A 19,610-nucleotide genomic window follows, 5' to 3' on the forward strand; every position below is an offset into this window, starting at 1 on the left:
CTCCACCGCCCAAGTTTGTAGAAAGTCAGACGATGTAGCCGAGCCGATGGGCCAGACATATAAAGCGGGTCGTAGTCCCATCGAGGGTCTTTCTAAAATACCATCAGTAGAAGCATCAGTAGCCGTCTTGTTTCCCCAACGAAATCAAATAACACCATGAAGTTCCTCTGCTCCATTCTCTTCCTTGGCCTTGCGGCCGCCGCCCCTCTCGAGGCCTTTGCACCCTTGCCGAACGAGGTCAAGATCGTAGGCATTAGTGCCATCGGATCTGGTTGCCCAGTCGGTCATGCTTTTGCAACGGTTGATTCGACCGGTACCATCTTTGACGTGGCCTTCGACCAGTATGTTGTCGAAACCGGTCCGAATACTTCGGCTTCGGATGCTCGCAAGAATTGCCGCGTCTCTCTTAATATAGAGTTCCCACAAGGGCTGCAGTAAGTTACAAACTACCTGTTCATAGTCTTTCCTATGTTAGAAAACCTAATGCTTATGCTTCTACGAAGGTTCTCTGTTGTGGATACTACGTTTAGCGGCTATGCTTCCCTCGCCTCTGGGCAGACCGGAACCTGCAGGGCCGCCTATTCTTTCTCCGGCGGCGGCGGCGTAGGTGCTCTCTCTTTCCTTAGACTGGATAACCAACCTGCTCACTAGAGAATGAATAGTCCGTTGCTGCGCAGAAGACGATCAGAGGTCCCGTCGATACCAACTATGAGATGAATGAAAAGGTCGATCTCATCACTTGGTCGCCATGCGGAGACTACACTGCCATCCTCAACGTCAACTCCGAAGTACGCATCACGCCAACGAGCAGCACTTCCAGAGGCCTCATGACTGTACGTTCTTCCACTTTTTTCTGGATTCATGTCCTTAGGCCACCGACACCAGACCCCTGTTGTTGGAAATAAGAGAAACTGTCTTGATGCTAATAATACATCCTTCATAGGTCGACTCTTTCGACGGACGGCTCCATGTGCAGTTCGCGGCTTACTGGCGCAGTTGCTAATAGTGCAGCCAGGGCTTAAGACAGAACACACTCCTCGCTTGATCATTAGGAATTTCCATTCCTCCTTTAACCCAGAAACTCCCGCTCTAATCCCGGTAAATATGAGCAATAGCAAAGATAAATTAAGTAAATACGTATTTTACTAAGTTAAACAAATACTCTCTCAAACCGTGTCCTCCGTCACCCCTTCTCTGCGTGAATGTATGCTCTACCCACAACTGTAAACTGGGTACTACTGCTACTTTGATTTCCTCGTAGGCAGAGGATCATTGGGAATGAGTAGCGGCTTGGAAATCCCTTGGGTAATCCGTGGGTTGAGTGACCCGTCAGGCCCATGGGCATGGAAAAAAGCGTAAGAGGGTACCTCTGACGATGAGCTACCCTGTTCGCATCGCCCCGGCTCGCCTTTAGAATCGGCAGCTTTAAAGCACAATCGAGAGTCTCCTACGGGCAGGGGAGGATAGAATTGCGCCGTCGAAAGAACCCGAAGCCGCTGCTATAATGGCTCCTCCAAAGTCGATATTTCCCCATGAGTACCCTCAACTTGCGTTACTTCCCGGTCGAGACAAGGCGATCGCAACGTTCAGAGGACTTTGGCATTGAACTCTATGAATTTCATTTACCCCGTCAGTCGATTATGCAGGTCGATGCCGCAGTCCAAGTAAGCAGAAACTGACTGCAGGATGGGATATTATAAGCTACGATCGCATAAGATGCTTCAATCAGATCGCCTGTTTAACTATTTGATCGTCTTGTTAACTTAACCCTCAACCCAGACTGCGGCGTAAACCACCAATTCCTGAATTTGTAATCCGCATCACTCGCTAACTCCAGGTCGTATCTCAGAAGCAGCGTGGGGATAAGTTTGGTAACTTCCATGACGCTAATATGCCTTCCACTGCACGTGTGAGCGCCGTGGCCAAATGCGAAGAACGACCGGTGCATCTGCTTCAAGTGCTCTTCATCCTGACATCCCTCGCCCAGAATCCACCTTTCAGGCTTGAACCTATCCTGGTCGGGAAAGACCTCGGGATTGCGGTGGAGAACCCAGGGAGACATGCCAACTTCAGCACCTGCGCCGATGCGGTAACCGCTAATGGCTGCGCCCCCTGCAGGTACCGTTCGCCCAAGGATCTGCCCAACCGATGGATGCAAGCGCATCGCTTCTTGTATCACGGCCTTAAGATACGGCAGTTGGGAGGCAGTTTGGAAACGGACGGGCAGCTCCAGCCGGCCGCGGACTTCGGAACACAGTCTTGCGTACGCGTCTTTGTCTTTGAGAAGATAGTAGATGGCCGCCCTCATAGCAATGGCCGTTGTGTCTGCGCCGGCCGCCACGTTGTTGAATGCGTGTGTGATGAGTTCCCTGTCGTTGATTGACTTGGGGTTGGCTCTCTGGTTTAACGCGAGGCGGCTGAGAAAGGTCATGGCATCACCCTCTGCGGGTGGTGACTGGCGGAACCTCTGCAATTCTTGTGCGGTAATCTTGATCATTGCCGCGGAAGAAGTATCGCCGCGGGTCATGAGCCGAACTACCCAGGGGTTTCCCAGGAGAACAGGATGAAGCCAAGCCACATTGCCGAGCTTTGAAGTGGCCGATCAGCATCAACTCAGCGTCAAGAACGTGGTATAATAGGGGTAACTTACAAGGGACATGTAATTGTTTACCAGATCCATGGTGTTGAAAAAGCCTAGCTCGTCGCCCTTGTTGATATAACCGAAGTCGCTTCCAAAGGTAAGATTGCAAACTGCATCCATGGCAAATTCTTCAAGAGGTCACCAATATCACAAGTTCTATTCTCATAAGCGTACTCGTCAAGCTTATGCACCAGGTTGGTTAGAATAGGATCGACCCAGGGCTCAAATTGAATGAGACCGTTGAGACTGTACGCGTTTGCCGCGTTGCGCTTCATGCGGGAATGCAAGGCCTTGTCCTTGCGGATCACGAAGGGGTCGGGGACAAAGCCTTCATCGTCGTAAGTGGCTGCCAGGTCATAAAAAGGAGACTTGATGAATTTTGTCATAATTCCGTACAGTTGGTTGATCTCGTTGGTATCGGCAATGGAAATTAGATTTGGCGCGACTCGCACGACTTTTCCGTACTTGGCATGCATTCGGAGATCATCGAGGTGATGCTGGCCGCTGTACACGGACCAGATCCGGGGCAGTGTAGATATGGAATTGATCCATGGGCCTGGGACTCTGTGAAAGCCTTTCTGATACCAATTCGAAAAGAAATACAGGAACAGGAGAAATGGTACGGCATATGGCCAGTACGCCGACACGAGGCCGAGTATAGAAGATGAAAGGGCCATTTTCTTTTTCTTTTGGAAGAGTGGACACCGACAAGCTCACTTCGTTCTTGGGAGGGATCCTTGATGGCATTTACAGTGGTTGTGCGTGGGACCCGGCCGGTCGGTCCTTTTATAATCGGTCTCAAGAGGTTCGCTATCACAAGCAGTCACGGAAAATTGGCCGATAGGACACCAGCTCGATGCCATGTCCATGCGCCTCCCCGCACTTTTGACCCTAGTGCGCGAACTTAAAACCCAAAGCAACCAAGCGTTGAGAGAACCGGAAAAATAGGGCCAATCAAGCTCGTCCTTCCCTCACTGAGTACCCCTAGCTCTGGGGACAACCCGCTGCTACGTGCTTCTCTATCGGAGGCCCTGTGCCACGGCCGGCCCGGCAGCTCAGTATACATATCAAGAGGAGCACCACCGAGGAGGCTAAGGAGATGACACAGAGCTGGTGAAGGTACTTGAAAGATGTGAGGAATACAGGGAATGAAGAAGAGGGCTTTGTATAGTACCATGCTGGTCACCTTGTGCCGATTAAGGGGACACTAACTGCCCATTTACTCCTCTGGCTAGCGATTGCTGTAGGGATTCGCGTCCTTCCAACAATTTCCTTTGACTACTGCGTCTCGCTGTCAATGTCGCCTATCTTGGCGGCCAGGCTTTCGACGCTTGTGGGGTCGTTTGACCGAAACTTGTTCAACTAATTCTAAGATTCATCTAGCTCGAAATCTAACTGTGACACGCGGGCATTTTTCTCTACTCCACCTAATTGTCTTCTCTTATCAAGAGTGACAGCTATCAACGATGCGTCCGCAATAGACCCGGCCAAGATCCAGGCGGAAGTGTTGTATCAGGAATGATACTAGAATCCACATACCGAGGGGTTTCATGGAGTCTTACGTCCGCAAACATTCATGGCGGTGCTAGGCAGTCTTGTTCTACCACCGTATTGGGCTCAAATTGGGCAGCAGACAGATCAGTCCCCCTCCCCGCCCACCAACCCCCCGGACAGGACGGACGGATATCCGGCTTCATTTTGCAGATTTATTCAATGGCCCCTTCGGTGAGGACGAGGCCGCTCGCTGTGTTTTTTCCTTTTTCTTTTTCTTTTTCTTCCATTTCGCATTTTAATGCCAGGCTAGCCCCATACCCCAGCAATGACAGGCGCACCACCGCCCGAGGGCTTTCGGGCATTCCCGTATCAACCACTCGGAAAGGGTGAGATCAGACTGCTAAGACTACGCCAGAGTCAAAACGCAGAAAGACATAAGGAATTCGTCGAATGCGCCATTACGCACCATAATCTCTATGAAGGCCTCGAGTTTGCTGCTCTCTCCTATGTGTGGGGCAATGATGAGGCTGTCGTGCCAATCACTCTGAACGGGGCTGTTATGAAGATTCGGCCTAACCTAGCGAGTTTCCTGGACGAGGCCCGTCGTCGGCAAGATCTCCTAGGAGCAAATGACTTGGACGTCGCTTTGGACGCACGCCGTGCCAACGCGAGTAACCCCCCGCCGAATCTGGGTCCGGGCAGCTCCGAGCCGCTCGTTGGCCGGCCTGGGTCGACTACCGTTGACTCGCACCAACCGAAAAATACACCGGTCAGATACATCTGGATTGACGCTCTGTGCATCGATCAAAACAACATTCCTGAACGGAACGCGCAGGTTGCCATGATGCGCGACATCTACGCTAAATCCAGTAGGTCTGTAATTCGCTCAACCTCCCGGGGCTTTTATGACGGTGGTCATTGACCCTCTGTGGTTAGAATAATCATTTGGTTGGGTTCGGCAGCCGACGACAGCGATTGCGCCATGGACATGCTCGGAAGCGGCGAAAGGAAAGATATGCCGGGTGCAGTACCTGCCCTAACGGCTTTGATGCAGCGGCCGTATTGGACTAGGGCGTGGACGCAGCAGGAGGCCACCACTCCGGAAGTCCCCTGCGAGGTCTGGTGCGGGACGAAGGGAGTCACCTACGAAGAATTTCGCCGAATGAGTGACATCGTCAACACATTGCACCGCCGCGGCATCCACGGATCGCGAACAATAGATGTAGGGAAGACTCTACCACACGAGGTGCTGGGCAAAATCGATAGCACAAAGGAACTGCGGAGCACCAGGGACACGCGAGTCGCATATAACAGGTCCAATACCTACACCCGGATCTACCGTACAGAAGCCGCAGCACAATTTGGCAACCTCCTCGTCAAGTACATGCATCTCGAGGCCACGGACATGCGGGATAGGGTGTACGCGCTGATCCCCATTTATGAGGATCTTGAGAAGTCCCACCGGCGCCCGGTGGAAGTGGACTACGCTGTGTCAGCGGGCGAAGTGTTCCGCCGCGCGATGGCTTGGGCCATCAACCCCGAGCGGGATCAACATCTCTTGATGTTCTGCTCCGCTAGAAGCCGTGTGGGAGCACAGAGCTGGGTGGTCGATTTCTCGAAGCCCCCAACCATGACGCCGAGGTTCGAGGACCGGCGGTACCTTGGGAAATGGGGTGCCGGGTATTGGGATCTAGTTCGCCCTGAAATCCACCTGGTGGATGAGGGGCTGCGGCTGATCGTGGAGGGGGGGGAGATCGCCAGCATCGCGGATACTTACGGGCCGCCATTGACCTCGTATGACTGGATCGGTCAGGGCGGCATCAATGTGGAGCAGGCAGCTGTGTGGATGGAGGGCGTGGCTAGATTCGCTTTCCCCGAGAAGAAAGATGTTCCATACGTTAGCGGGACATCGACGGTAGCTGCCATGGACGGCATATTATCAACCGGGGTGGGAGAGACCGCCTGGCCGTATTTCGATTTAATCGCGGGGATGGGTGCGTCTTGTCTTCCCGGGAGTGGGAGCGCTGCATGGGGTGATATTCGATGTGAAAATGGTGTGTTGTTCAGAACGGACGATGGGCATCTAGGCGCTGGGGACTCGGCACTCCGGACTGGCGATGTTGTCGTCGTTATCCATGGGCTGCGGTTACCTATGATATTGAGGCCGGTTGGGCATATGTGGGAGATTATAGGATCATGCTTTGTTGCTGGCCGCATGGAATGGTGGGACAATAGGAAGATGTGGGAGGCTGGTGGAAAAAGGAAAACCTTTCTTATTTGTTGACTGAGCATGGTACTAGTATAAGTAAATAAGACAGCCTGTGAGAGCACTAACCCGCGTTACGTTGTGAAGAAGGGTATAGCTATATATTAACTATCCACATGACTATCGCATATTCAGATGCTAAACTACCTTACATCCAAACCGACTCAGCCTCCTCTTAGGGCGGCGAAAGGATCTTTGAGCCTGTTAAGTCCGACTATTGAAGATACTTTTTAGATAATCTGTAGACCCGCAGTATGGTACACTCTGAGTAGGCAATTGCTTCGTACGAAGTATGCTAAGTTAAGTTTTGTTTCGCACCCGCAACCCCGACTAAAAATCTTTTCATCCAAGCGCTATTATGCGATCGAACTGGGAAGTATTAACGAAGCAATGGAATTGAAATGCGGCGCCAGTTCGGCGTCACCCAATCGTCTAAGGGCGAACCGCCACGACGGTAAGGACACTTACCGGTGGAGGACGCTGAATGACATTGATTCTCTATTTATGAGAAACCAGAAAAGGAAAGACGGAAGATGGGTTGGAGCTAGGAAATCGACTACAAATGCCATACATTCCTAGATGCGACGGAACATGACTCTGTCGAGGGGCCATCCACGCAAGACCAACACTCAAACTTGCTAGACTCCCCGCAGTGGGCATTATAGAAGGCCTTCTGAGGGAAGGGGCATATTATACGGGTCTGGTTCGTCCCATCGGGTGCCACGAAGTCCATGGTCGTGTACTCGGGAGCGGTGCCGTTTTCTACCCACGCCCGCAGTTGTCCAAACAGCCCGAGGGGTTGACCTCCAGCCCCTCCCGAGCAGTGAGCGAGCCCCGGAATAGGAAAGTGACGGTAAAAGCTGTCGATATCTGGGAACAAATGCGAAACAAGTTTATAATAATGCTCTGTGCCCTTCGCCGGGATGAGGTTATCGGCCTTTACAGGGCGAATTCGTTAGTACGGGCGGCGCACAGCCATTGCCACTGACAAAAACCTTGTGGGATGAGAGCACTCACCAAGCCGTGGTAAGTGAGGAGTTTACCGCCGGCTTTACGGAACTCGGTCAGATCCGGGTCGTCGAAGTCCATAGCAGACTGGTATTGCTGGAAAGCGGAATGACCCATGGCGTCATAAATCTCGTGGGTGACGGTGCTAGGGTCAAAGTCGGGGTCTTTGGCGACAAACCACTTGAAGAGGTCCCAGCCGTACCTACCGGGATCTGCAACACACACGCCGCCGGTGCAGTTGGTCCCAGCAATCACGTCAAAGGTTGACCCTACGTTCAGGCCGTACCAGAGTTGATGCCCATCAGACGACCTTGCACCATGCCAGGTTGCGTTGGCCAATTTCGCCGCACCTTCGCTTATCTGTACCTCACCACCTGTCTGAGAGCAGTTCGAAATCGTGGTGCCAATTAACTGAAAAGGGTCGAAGCTGGCCAGGCACGCGTCAGGATCGGAAATCAAGCCATCAACCACCCCATCAAGACCGTCGCATGCCAAAACAGCGGCGCTGGTGATGGCTTTGAGCTCGCATCCGAAGGGGTAGGCCTTCTCCATATTCATGTACAGCTGCGGCCACATCCCGGTCATGCCCACTCTCGTCCAGTATATTACTGGAGCTCCAGCTGCAATGCCGTCATAGGCGTCTGGATATCGCTGAGCCAATGTGAGGCCCTGCCGACCTCCCGTCGAGCAGCCGTTCCAGTACGAGTAGCTAGGATCCCGGCCGTAAAAGCTTCGAATGAAGGACTTTCCGAGAATAGCCTGGGAGCATGATGGTCAGTTCTAGAAATATTTGGCTTTCAATCTTCCTAACAAGCGTACCTCATCATTCAAGCTAGCGGTAGCAAAGTTTTGAAGGTAATACATATTCACATTTCCAGGACTCAGCAGAACCCATGGACTGGGATCACCAGCAGTTCCCAATCCCGCGTCGGTCGTAACCGTGGCGTATCCATCAGCTATAGCGCCTGCCATAGCGGAGTACGCGCCCGCATTCCGGCCCGTGCTCCAGCCGCCGCCACCCACAGCCTGGAACATACCATTCCAATTGTCCGCTGGAAGCCATGCTTCTACAATAACGTTGTCACCCAGTCCAGGATGAGTATACGTGACGGTGATATTGCAGAAAGTGGCATCCTTGACGTCGATTGAGGGCTGCGTGCGTCTATCCCTGGCATTCACAAAAACATTATAGTCAGTCACAAGGGAGGTTTGAAGAGATAGAATTTCAGCCCCGAACAGAGAAGGGGCGAAGGTTGTGGAATTGCAGGCCTCTGCGAGAGCCATGGTGGAATAGATCGGACGTGCTTGGAAGCTACGTAGGCAGTCGTGGTATCATCCACCCCTAACAGATAGTGCACTTACTTGAAGTTATAGGACTGGGCTGCCTCTTATATGGTGCAGAGATTGGCCAAAATGGCAACCTTAGGCGCGGCAGCCCTAGGCAGTACGATCGTGGTAGTTCATATCCACCATGTCGAGCACTGCCGAGACGGTGTCGTTCAGCCCCAGACGATCGGCGCGATGAAGCCGAACACAACGCCAAAATACCACCTCCTTCATGTCCAAGACCTCAGGTTGCTGGCTGATTATTGTCGGATTGAATATGACAGAACGCGGTGAAGTTTAACTTGATATAGCACAGGCCCGATCCTACCCCCGCATTTTGGGGGGGCACTGGGCACCTCGGGTTCGTCGGCTTTTCTCGCGATCTAGATCAAAATAATGGGGCTAGGGCATCGGAAGTAAATTATGATTCTATTTAGTCTTGGGTGTCTGGAGGTACCGAGGAATACAGCCAGTACTTCGGCAGTTTTTCTTCACTTGGAACTACCATAGTCATTGAACTTGTAGTTTATAGGGCAATAACGTTCGTTTGTCTTCGGACTCGCATGGCAACGACCCTGTCTAAGTTAAAGAAATGCTCTCCCAAACCGTCTCCCTCGTCACTCCTTCCCCGTGCATAATTCCGTGAATGTATGCTCTACCCAAAACTTCAAACCCGGTACTCTGATTTCCTCGTGGGCGGAGGATCATCGGGAACGGGCAACCCGATATAATCCACGCGCTATCCCCAACATCTACAGACTGAGGCCCCATGGCAAAGAAACCCGAGTCTAACCCAAACAAACACTGACTCCAAGTAACACCGCTGGAGTGGCTCGAATATATTGCGGGGTCCGCTCTTCTTTGATTAGGGGAGAAATCGCCATCGTCGTCCTCAGCGACAGATCCAGCGGAGTAGAAACTGAGCATCTCGATCAACCTCGCTGTCAGCGACAGTGGCTGGTCCTTTTGCTCCTTGCTCAACACACGTCGAAGATCATCCACAACTTCAGAAGCCTGCGCGTAGAATTCCGGAGTCTGATAGCTTCGCGCAACCACTGGCAGTAGGGAGGCGAAGAAAGCATCTTCGAGGTAATCCGGTGCAGGGTGTTCATCGATAACCTGTGCGTGGCCATAAATGTCCCATATCATGGTCCTCCAGAGCACTTCGAGTCGATCCACCCCCCTTGGGAGATGGGTGTTGAAAACCACTCGTAGCATAGAAAATAGGTTCTCAACCTGATTGTCAATTCGGGACGGGGCTATCCACCTCACATGCCCAATGCAGGTTGCGCGGACGCTAAGAACGTTTCCATTAATCTGGAAGCCTCTTTGTCCATCTGAAGCAAACCTTGATGCATCGAATACGGCATCTTTCCCCATTGAGTAATTAGGTGCCCGAATAAAGTCAGGAACCCAGGATGGCAATCCCGGCGTTTGGCGGTACATCAAGTCACTGACGTGAGACATAATGCCTAGGCACTGACTTCCAGATATGACGGCTTCTGCCACAGAAGTCAAGACGGATGCGGCGGTGCAGCTGGGGTCGTAATTGGGCAGGACTGAAAGTGTCGCCAAACCGCGCTCTTTGCAAACATGACTGACAAGTCCTAGCAGGGAATAGACCCGATCACGCGGGTCCGAGCAGTCGAAATCTCGCGCCGCCATCCGCAGCAGATGGAGTAAGATATGCTCCGAAGCCTTCAAACCCTTGAGACCTGTGGAAAGATCAGAAATGACTGTTGCCTCGTCGAAGCCATGTGTACATGTCCTATATATTAAGCCGAGTCGGTAGAGGTTCCTTCCCATGGGAAGATGATCGAAATATGAGGACGTGATGTCGCAAAAGAGGAATTTGCGGAGTCGATCGGCGACGAATATCTGGCACCCGCCGAGCAATTCGAGCCAGGGAATTCTCCACAGTCCCCAATGGGCGGTCGCGCTCTTTGCAAGGACAACTTCCTGAATGACCCAACTCCGGTAAAACCACCTTAGATCGTAAAGTTCTAGGTATCTCTTCCAGATATTGGAGTGCGGATGGGGAAGGTTGTGTGCGGACAGGCTCGTAGGGTGTAGCTGATAGCCAAACCGCTGGACAACGGAAGAGTCGAGACGTGATATCTTGTGGACTAGTTCAACCACTTCCTCGCTCTGATCGTTCGACGGGCCGAGCCATATGATTACCTCTTCTGCTGTTCTGTATATTTGGTCCATCACCTGGACTTGGGCTTGGCGCTCATCCAAATCATTTTGGTTAATGCAGAGCGAATCTATCCAGAAATACCGACCACTGTATGTTCTGCGCAGCTGCACGAGCGCATCGAAAAGATTCGGAAATATCGCATGAGGCTGCCCATCGATCCATACAAATCTGATATCGTTCTCTGTATATGCCGCTAAGCTGGAGCTGAAAGGCCCCCACGTATAGGACAGAGCAAGGTACGGCGGCGCTAATTGCAACGTCGATTCGACGAGTTCAATGTCTAATCTCGCCAACGGGTTACCAGGTGAATCAATGATCTTCGCCAGCCGGAGCGACTTGTCATCGAGCCGACTGCTGTAAACAAAAACGTGGTCTCGGGTCATGGCTAGTCGGGGTGACTTAATATCACGGAGGCCATTACCATTATCGCATTTGAGAAAAAGTGATGAAAATCGAGCATTCTGGGAGCAAACTACGGGTCGTTACTTGTTTTCTCTCCCTTCGCGTGGAGTCTATGGGTAAATATATAGATTTCATCGTTGTACAGGAGAGGAGGTTACAATCTTAGCACGCATGGAAGACGCCTCCAACGGGCGCTCGCTTTTGACGGAGGCTGTGATAACTCATGCACACATGCGCACTTGATTATCCCTACACTAGGGCGAATATCCCTCGTTCTCGCTGGCCCGCACCCCACGAAGCCCTATTTGCTCCTGCCCCGGCCCTGTGCACACCACCCGCATCTCTTCTGCAAAGTGGAAGTCGTAGGCAGAAAAAGGCTGTCACTCGAGCCGCCCTATTCGCGTGCCTCTCTGCTCAGGCGGCAGCTAAGCCACAGGTGATGCAACGCCAACCCCAAAAAGGCGACTCAGGTGTCATTACTTGTTCATTTGCCTTAGCCCTTATCACCGTGGGGCTTCAGTAAACCGGTTCAGCATTGCAATTGAGCAAATAGAGCCTGGCTTGAATCAGGAGAAGACTGGGGACCCTTTCCCCTTTGCTGATCTTAATCCTTCGAAGCTCTCGACAGCGTCTGGTGGAGTCGAAGTTGGGGACTTAGACTTGTAGAGCCAGAATTCCGCCGTGCGGAAGTCGGGGACTGCTCTTTGGATGATCCTGGCGGCGATGTGCAAGGTCCCGAAGATCTCGATACAAGCTCAAGCGCCACCAAGAACAGCTGGAAAATTAGCCCCATCAATATTTCACCAAGCGTTTAGAGCCCATTGGTTTCTACACTTTTCCCTGTCGACAGGGTAACAAGCTAAATCCATAACCTTCGCCGAATTTTGCTCACATTTGCCCCTTTGCTCAAACAATTCAAATACGCAAATCCTGTAAAAGTGTCATCCCGCCTATCCTACTTGTCGTTTATCTGGTCGATGTAATCTTCTAACTTGCCCTCGTTTTTCCCAGCTACACAGATGCAATGCCATAGATACCCAGTAAGATACCAAGATACCAGCATCATGAATCTTTCCCTTTCATCTTGTCCACATAGATTGCATACGTCAGGCAGCCAGCATAGACCGACCCCAAGGTAATAAACATGGGCCATTGGAACTGCTCGGGTCTATACCAAACGATGGTTGAAACATACGACAGCATCTCAAATAGATTTTGCGCAGATGTTTCTGCCGTCGAAAACGCGCCCCGACTGTCTTCTTCAACTTCATCTTGGACGATGATCTGCGTCGTCAGGTCAACACCCCACAGACCTATGCGGCTCAAGATGACACCGCCCACAAGCCCGCTGGCTTTAATGAGGTCCCCGTATCGAGTTCCAGAAATTAGGTCCTCCCAATTTATTATGAAGCAAACCACGCCAAAGGTAAGCCAGAGAGCCTGCCAGGTGATGCTGTAGAAGCCCGCCATGACATTGCCGAATTGTTGGATGAGTCGCGGAGTCGTCCAAGTGGCACTGAGCTCGAATAAGGTGCAGATCGTCCGCGCGATGCCGACGGCGACGGCTGAGTAGCCGAGGCTCAGGAGGAAGACAATCATACGTCCGGAAAACGATAAGACGGTGAGATGGAGAAATACATAGGAGACTGACGGTAGGAATGCGGAGTGCTGGACGTAAAACTTGATCGACGCGCCTGGCAAGATAGACCGAAGTAGTGAGCGAATCCAAAGATATGTGAAGGACCCCTTTTTAAATGTTTTCGTGGGCGGGATTCTGTCGTCGTTGAGGAATGGCGTCGCCTCCGATTCACCTTCCTCCCCAAGGTGACCACCTGAGGCCCGATTTAGTTCAGGGACCGAATGGTATGTCTATGAGGGAGTTAATGTCTAATATTATTATCGAACCAAAGCCTTCAACTTGATCAGCATACCTTGGCTATACATAAGTACTCGGGGGCAACAGAGAGAAGAGTCATAGCCAGTGTGGTCCAGATAGCAACAATGGTAGAAATGTCGTCTATCGAAGCGACGACAAACGGCCCAAGTAACTTGCACGCCAGGTCCATGCGACGGATTCGAGCGTTCAGAACTATCCTAGTTGATTAGCAAAGACACACCCACGGGAGAGTTAACGGCCCCAAGGAGATAATTATATGAGACATACTTCTTCTTGAATGCTCGTTATTTTGAGTCATAACCACGACCTAAGATACTTAGTATTAGACCAAATCGATGAAACAAAATGCATTCGATGTGCTTTTCCTTACCCAATCCCGAGTTACGGATACCGAATTCATCACCGAACACAACTTTTCCACTCCTGCTAAGATGACGATGATAGCAAACAACCCACCCGTCAAGTGATCATCCCGGTCTGATAAACGAGCAAGCACATAAAGAATTACGCAGGATGCAGCCACGGCCGCACGCTGCCCGACGATAGATACCCTGACGACGACTAACCGGTCCCCTCTGTCTATCCATCGCCCAACAGCGGGGGAGAAGAGTATCGCCGCCGCTGCCCTCGCCAAGGCATACACAGAGGTCGGGACAAGCGTGCGTGGATAGATCGCGGCGAGGAAGAGGGCAGACCCGAATTCGAAGAATCGAGAGTTCCAGGCAGAGAGGAAATGCGAGAGATACAAGCGCCGCAGGGTAGATTGCACGACATAGAATCCGTCCGCGCTACACAACTCTTGGTTCTCTGACTCGATGTCGTCGGGTTGCTGAGAGCGAGAGCGAGACACCATTGTCATTTGCTGCGTCTGCAGGAATAATGGATTAACTGCTTAACTGGAGAGGCGATATTCGAAGGTTTTAAGAAATAAAAAAGTAAGAATAGCTTTCTCGAGTCATTTTATCGATGAATGGCTTTGTCCTGGCCTTTTCGTTCTGAGTGAATTTTACTTGTCCTTGGAAGTGCGGTGCGGTCAGTCCTTCGGCTTGGGCTCCCCGCTTCGAGTGGGAGAAGGCTGCTGCGCCACACCGGATCCTTTTTTCCAGTTCAAGTCTTGCGCGGGCACGCGGATGCAGGACTACTCTGGATTTCGGAGAAAGAGAATCACCTAGCTTTCGAGAAGGAAGAGATGCGGTGGGCTCCCTTCGGCGAAGACGATGATTGGAACATATTTCTACATTTCAGCGCGTGGCCAACCCAGGGTTATTAGGGTTAAATCCGCGAGGACTCTTGTCGCCACGGCTCCCAGCTGTACTACATACATAGGAATAACACGCTTGATCGAGGAGCCGTCGGGAACACAGAGACCAATGGGATTCTGCATCACGAGGCATCACAGGCGACAGGAAGGGGAAGGAATTAGAAAAGAAGGATACGCGTATATTGTAGTAACTGATGAATGATCCTAAGCCAACTGAAGAAAACGACTTATCACCTGAAGTCGAATTCGTTTCCCTTGTCTGGCTTGTCCATCTTACCCTTTCGTCTTCTACGCCGTGGGAACTATCTTCCTCTTAAATGTGTCTCAGTGATATTGGGGCATATGATATTGCGACTCTTCGGCGGCTTGCCTGAGTGCCTGCAGTTCTAGTGTAGTTCTACTCGCATAAAACAGTCGTCTTTAACTAGCAAATTTCTGAACCGATTCTCTTTTTTGATCGTCCCTCTAAAGACCATGATGATTTATTGAAGATAGAAATGGAATAGCAAAGGACAGCCTAGGGAGAAGAGTGACAACAATAGTTCCCGTCCTTTGTTCAAGTCCCTCAGTTCTTCACCTTCATTGGGAGCTCAGCAATACCTGATTTCGAGTTCCGCTCGATGTATTTTAAAAGCGTCGAGGCCTTGGGAGGGTTGAACGATTTCACCAACTCTGTGAGGCTCGTTGGCTTCGTCAACCCGACACTAATTGCCACATCGTTTCTTGCTGGATTCAGTCGAAACCAACAATCAACGGTCCGTATTCCGCTCCTGTACGGAGAGTCTATGCGGACTCTAAATTTGACAATGTGTTCCCCAAACTCGCCTTCATGCCCATCAGCGTCAGACAAGATGATATCCTGCGGCGGAGGGACCCCGAATTCGAGCCAAACTTCCAAGAACTCCCACAAACCGACACATGACTGCGCGTCCGCGGCGGAGAGAAGGGTGTTCAGTATGCTTGGGAGGACCACCAGCCACGGCCACGCCGCGACGTCTCCTCCATCGATTTCGTCTGACTGTCCCAACGAGCCCGGCTGTTTTCGCCCGCCAGTCACCTATTCCATCGCCCTCCGCATACTCCATTACATAAAGCTCCTCCTCGTGACCTGGTCGCGGCCATGTCGTGACAGCTGTTGGAAGAAGTGGTGTGGAGCCAGGCCCAGCAGTGGAACGAGGAAGGGTCTGGCCCAGCCGATTCGGACGACTTTCCGTTAAACTGACGATTCCCAAAAAGGAAAACGCCACATCGATCGACATGACGTTTTCGGTGTCCTAGAAACGAGCAAAACGCCATAGTAAAAGAGGCTTTTGCCGACATCGGGTGTGGCGGAATGATCGGATGGAAGAAATGGCACCTTTTTGCCTTTCCTAGTGTGTTTGAGAAGAAGAAACTCGTACGGCACGTCCTTTTGGAAATGGAACTGGAAAGGAGACAGTGGGCATAAGTAGAAACGTTTTTCCGAACTAATTCTTCCATAATCAATGCAATCATGATCGTTCCTTCCGGACTTAAAAAGGTCATAATATTCCAACAACAGCTGGTGGTTGATGGAGCTGCTCCGCGAGGTCAGTGCGCTGAGGGTGGCTTTAAAAGGAAATAAGCGGAGGCAGGGGTTTGGTCTAGCCACGTTTGGCTTCCGATAAGGGGTTCAGTCATGTACACAAGCTCGGAAAATTTATAATATTCCGAAACAGGAATCGCCATGACGAGTCTGCTAGCGAGGATCATCCAGGCCGGGATCTGAGATTCACGACTACGACAACAGCGTCCTTCTAACCCAACCATTCGACGGGAATCGATCATGCCTACTCTCTACGACCTGACCGTCGGCCACCGCACGAACCCTCTGGGCATCGACACCGCGTACCCGGAGTTCGCGTGGAGGATCGACGGCGCCTCCAGCCAGACCGCGTACGAACTCGACGTCGCTACTGACTCTAATTTCACCGACGGAGCCGTCGTATGGTGTTCCGGCCCCGTGTCCCAGTCCGACTCGTTCGGTATCCGTTACGCAGGTGACCCGCTCCGCTCCCGCAGGGAGTATCACTGGAGGGTTCGCGTCCTGCTTGCCGATGGAACTAAAACCGCATGGGCAGCCGGCTCATTCGAGACCGGGACACTCATTCCTTCGGAGTGGCGCGCTGAGTGGATCGGTCACCCTACGGACAATAAACGAGATCCTAGGACACTGTACTTCTACAAGATGTACGATCTACCGGCGCCGGTTGTGCATGGCCGGGCATACGCCACCGCGTTGGGCTGGTATCGCCTGTTCGTCAATGATACCGACATGACCGGGCCCGCTCTGGTTCCTAGGTGGACCCCCTTCTACGTGTACACCGAGTACCAGGTCTACGACGTGACGAACGCTTTTCGTGAAGGGCGCAACACTGTCGGCGTCGTTGTCGCCGAGGGACGGTACCGCGGCAACAACGGCGCGTTCGCGAAAGCCGCCCGGTACGGTGACCACCTGGCGGCGTTCATCGAGGTCGACCTCGAGCTTGCGGACGGCTCTTCCCTGACCCTGCACACTGACGGCTCCTGGGAGGTTAGCCACGGCCGGATCCGTACCTCCGATCCCATGTACGGAGAACGGGCGGATCTCCGCATCCCCGAGCTCCCATGGGCCAATGACGAACAACGGGAACCCCGAACAGTACACGCCGTCGTGAGGCAGCAACGATCACGGTTGATTGCCGAAGAAGTGAATCGCGTCACCGAGATCGCGAGGCTGTCCGGAGAGGTCATCGCCGCCCCTTCAGGCGCACAGCTGATCGATTTCGGTCAGAACGTCTCGGGGATTGCGCGCATCCGCTTGTCCGGCCCACCTGGTGAAACGGTTAAAATCCTCTACAGCGAAGCGCTTGACGACAACGGAGAGCTCGCCATTGACTATCTCGGGATACCTGGCAAGAAGAACGACTGGTTCCAACGAGACGAGGTCATCCTCCCCGGTCAACCGGTCACCTACACCCCCTGGTTCACTATCCGAGGATTCCGCTATGTCGCAGTCCAAGGCGCCGTACAGCCGCTAACGAGTCAGGACGTCAAAGCGATTGTGCTGTCCTCCGACCTCGAACAGATCAGCGAGTTCCATGCCTCCGACCCGCGCCTCGAGCGGCTCTGGACCAACGTGATGTGGTCACTGCGATCCAACTTCACCGATACTCCGACCGACTGTCCCACCAGAGAACGCAGCGGCTGGACCGGAGACATCCAGATCTTCGGACCAACCGCTGTCCAGCTCGTCGACGCGGACGCGTACCTGCGCAGGTACCTGCGCAATCTCGCTGCGGAGCAATACGATGACGGTCGCGTCCCGCCCGTCATCCCCGCCGAAGACGCCCCCGGGCGTGCACGAAACTGCCTCCGACTAACGAAGTCTTCCACGGGGTGGGGCGACGTGGCCGTGATGCTCCCCTGGACTCTGTATCTCTACTACGGCGATATCGAGATCCTCCGGCAGCAGTACGACAGCGCGAAGGCGTGGGTCGACCATCTCGCGACACGCGCGGCCACTAAACGCGGCTGGCGGCGACGCTTCCGGCGCGGAACAGGGTCACTGGAGAAATACATCGTCGATACCGGGTACCAATGGGGTGAATGGCTTAGGCCAGGAGAGACCGGCGGATCCGCACTCCTCAGCAACATTCTCGGCGAACGCGCCAGCGTCGCAACGGCTTATTTCGCACAATCGGCCAAGCTGCTCTCACAGATCGCCGAGGTACTCGATCGGCCCGCCGATGCGACGCGCTACCGCACTCTTGCCGACAATGCCGCGCGCGCCTGGCGCGCAGCGTTCGTCACCGCGAATGGCGCACGTATCGACAATGACCGGCAGGACGACTACGTCCGTGGCCTGGCCTTCGACCTTCTTCTGCCCGAACAACGACCGGCCGCTGGGGCGCGTCTCGCAGAACTCGTTGAGCAAGCCGACTACCATCTCGGCACCGGTTTCCTTAGCACCCCGATGCTGCTCGGGACCCTAGCCGACTCGGGAAACGCCGACATCGCGTTCCGCGTGCTCATGCAGACGAGCGCGCCATCATGGCTGGATCAGGTCGAACGCGGCGCCACAACGACATGGGAGACCTGGGAAGGCTACAAGAATGGAAAGCCGTACATGTCTCATAACCACTACGCTAAAGGATCTGTTGCCGCGTTCCTCCAAGAACGCGTCGCTGGGCTCTCCCCTGCGGACGTCGCCTATCGGCGCTTCCGAGTGGCGCCACTGATTAGAGCGGGCCTGACATCAGCCTCGGTTGCGATTCAAACTCCCTATGGGCGAGCCGCCTCGGCCTGGCACATCGATGAGCACGGCACTATCACCCTCACCGTAACCGTTCCACCAGGTTCATCAGCATCGGTGATGCTCGGTGATAAGGACCACGAGATCGGTCCGGGCCAACACGCCTTCACTGCAAACGCAACGTCAGGAGCCTCAGCCTCGATATCCCCTCCGCTAACCGTAACGAGGTAGCGGCGGCGACAGCTGTTATAGGGACAAGGGCGACCTGGTCACTCTCGTAGCCAAATCGTCGGGAGACGGACATGCTGCGCCGGGCTCGGTGCTGTGTAAGGACTGTATTATAAGTAGATGATTACTGTTTCGGAAATTAGTTGACTGGCGAAGGATTTGTTAGTACTGTAAGTCTAAGTAGCTATTTAACTATTAATTCTATAGAATAGAAGTAGGTGATGTACTTAAATTGCTTATAGAGCTATTTCTCTTAATAATAGACCTTATAGTACTATTGTACTATAATATAAAGATAACTACTTAAATATAGAGATAAGGGAGTGGGCCTTATTAAGGACATGAGAGCGGATGGTTGTCGTTTGTGGACTTAGAGTTGATGAATAGTCTTTATATATGTAAAAGCCAGCATTTGGTAATACTTTAACGTATGTCTTTAATATTTAGACTCGCTGTACCCGAGTTTAGAGCAGATTCCACGCTTACCCCCACCATATCTGACCCCGTGTCTGATCGAGCTCGACGACTGGGAAGGCGCTATACAGTCGATTCGGGGGGCTCAGCAGGATGTACAGTGGGGCATTGCCAGGGGCTGTTACGTTTACTACTACAATCAATATCATCACTTCGAAATT

At 52.6% G+C, this 19,610-nt stretch overlaps 4 protein-coding genes and 1 pseudogene across 4 annotated transcripts; 3 read left to right on the forward strand and 2 right to left on the reverse strand.

The window, feature by feature from the left end:
- Nucleotides 1–156: 156 nt before the first annotated feature.
- Nucleotides 157–1,003, forward strand: SAPIO_CDS6142 (uncharacterized protein; the record flags this gene model as incomplete). The annotated part of the gene is made up of 4 exons (XM_016788323.1): nt 157–434; nt 504–603; nt 663–833; nt 944–1,003. The coding sequence occupies 4 exons, from the start codon at nt 157–159 to the stop codon at nt 1,001–1,003; spliced, it is 609 nt and encodes a 202-aa protein (XP_016642080.1).
- Nucleotides 1,004–1,738: 735 nt separating this feature from the next.
- Nucleotides 1,739–3,318, reverse strand: SAPIO_CDS6143 (Cytochrome P450 oxidoreductase; the record flags this gene model as incomplete). The annotated part of the gene is made up of 3 exons (XM_016788324.1): nt 1,739–2,587; nt 2,651–2,729; nt 2,816–3,318. 3 exons carry the CDS (start codon nt 3,316–3,318, stop codon nt 1,739–1,741), a joined length of 1,431 nt encoding a protein of 476 aa, XP_016642081.1.
- Nucleotides 3,319–4,460: 1,142 nt separating this feature from the next.
- On the forward strand, nt 4,461–6,222 carry SAPIO_CDS6144 (uncharacterized protein; the record flags this gene model as incomplete). The annotated part of the gene is made up of 3 exons (XM_016788325.1): nt 4,461–5,008; nt 5,072–6,129; nt 6,203–6,222. 3 exons carry the CDS (start codon nt 4,461–4,463, stop codon nt 6,220–6,222), a joined length of 1,626 nt encoding a protein of 541 aa, XP_016642082.1.
- Nucleotides 6,223–6,565: 343 nt separating this feature from the next.
- Nucleotides 6,566–12,936, reverse strand: SAPIO_CDS6145 (uncharacterized protein; the record flags this gene model as incomplete). Its single annotated transcript, XM_016788326.1, has 8 exons — nt 6,566–6,615; nt 7,098–7,338; nt 7,419–8,168; nt 8,229–8,577; nt 8,772–8,796; nt 9,545–11,289; nt 11,923–12,051; nt 12,533–12,936. 8 exons carry the CDS (start codon nt 12,934–12,936, stop codon nt 6,566–6,568), a joined length of 3,693 nt encoding a protein of 1,230 aa, XP_016642083.1.
- A 3,363-nt stretch (nt 12,937–16,299) lies between these two features.
- SAPIO_CDS6146 lies at nt 16,300–18,978 on the forward strand (annotated as a pseudogene; the record flags this gene model as incomplete).
- Nucleotides 18,979–19,610: the final 632 nt, after the last annotated feature.

This window comes from Scedosporium apiospermum, assembly GCF_000732125.1.
Source record: "Scedosporium apiospermum strain IHEM 14462 chromosome Unknown SEQ_SAPIO_0100, whole genome shotgun sequence".
NCBI lineage: Eukaryota > Fungi > Ascomycota > Sordariomycetes > Microascales > Microascaceae > Scedosporium > Scedosporium apiospermum.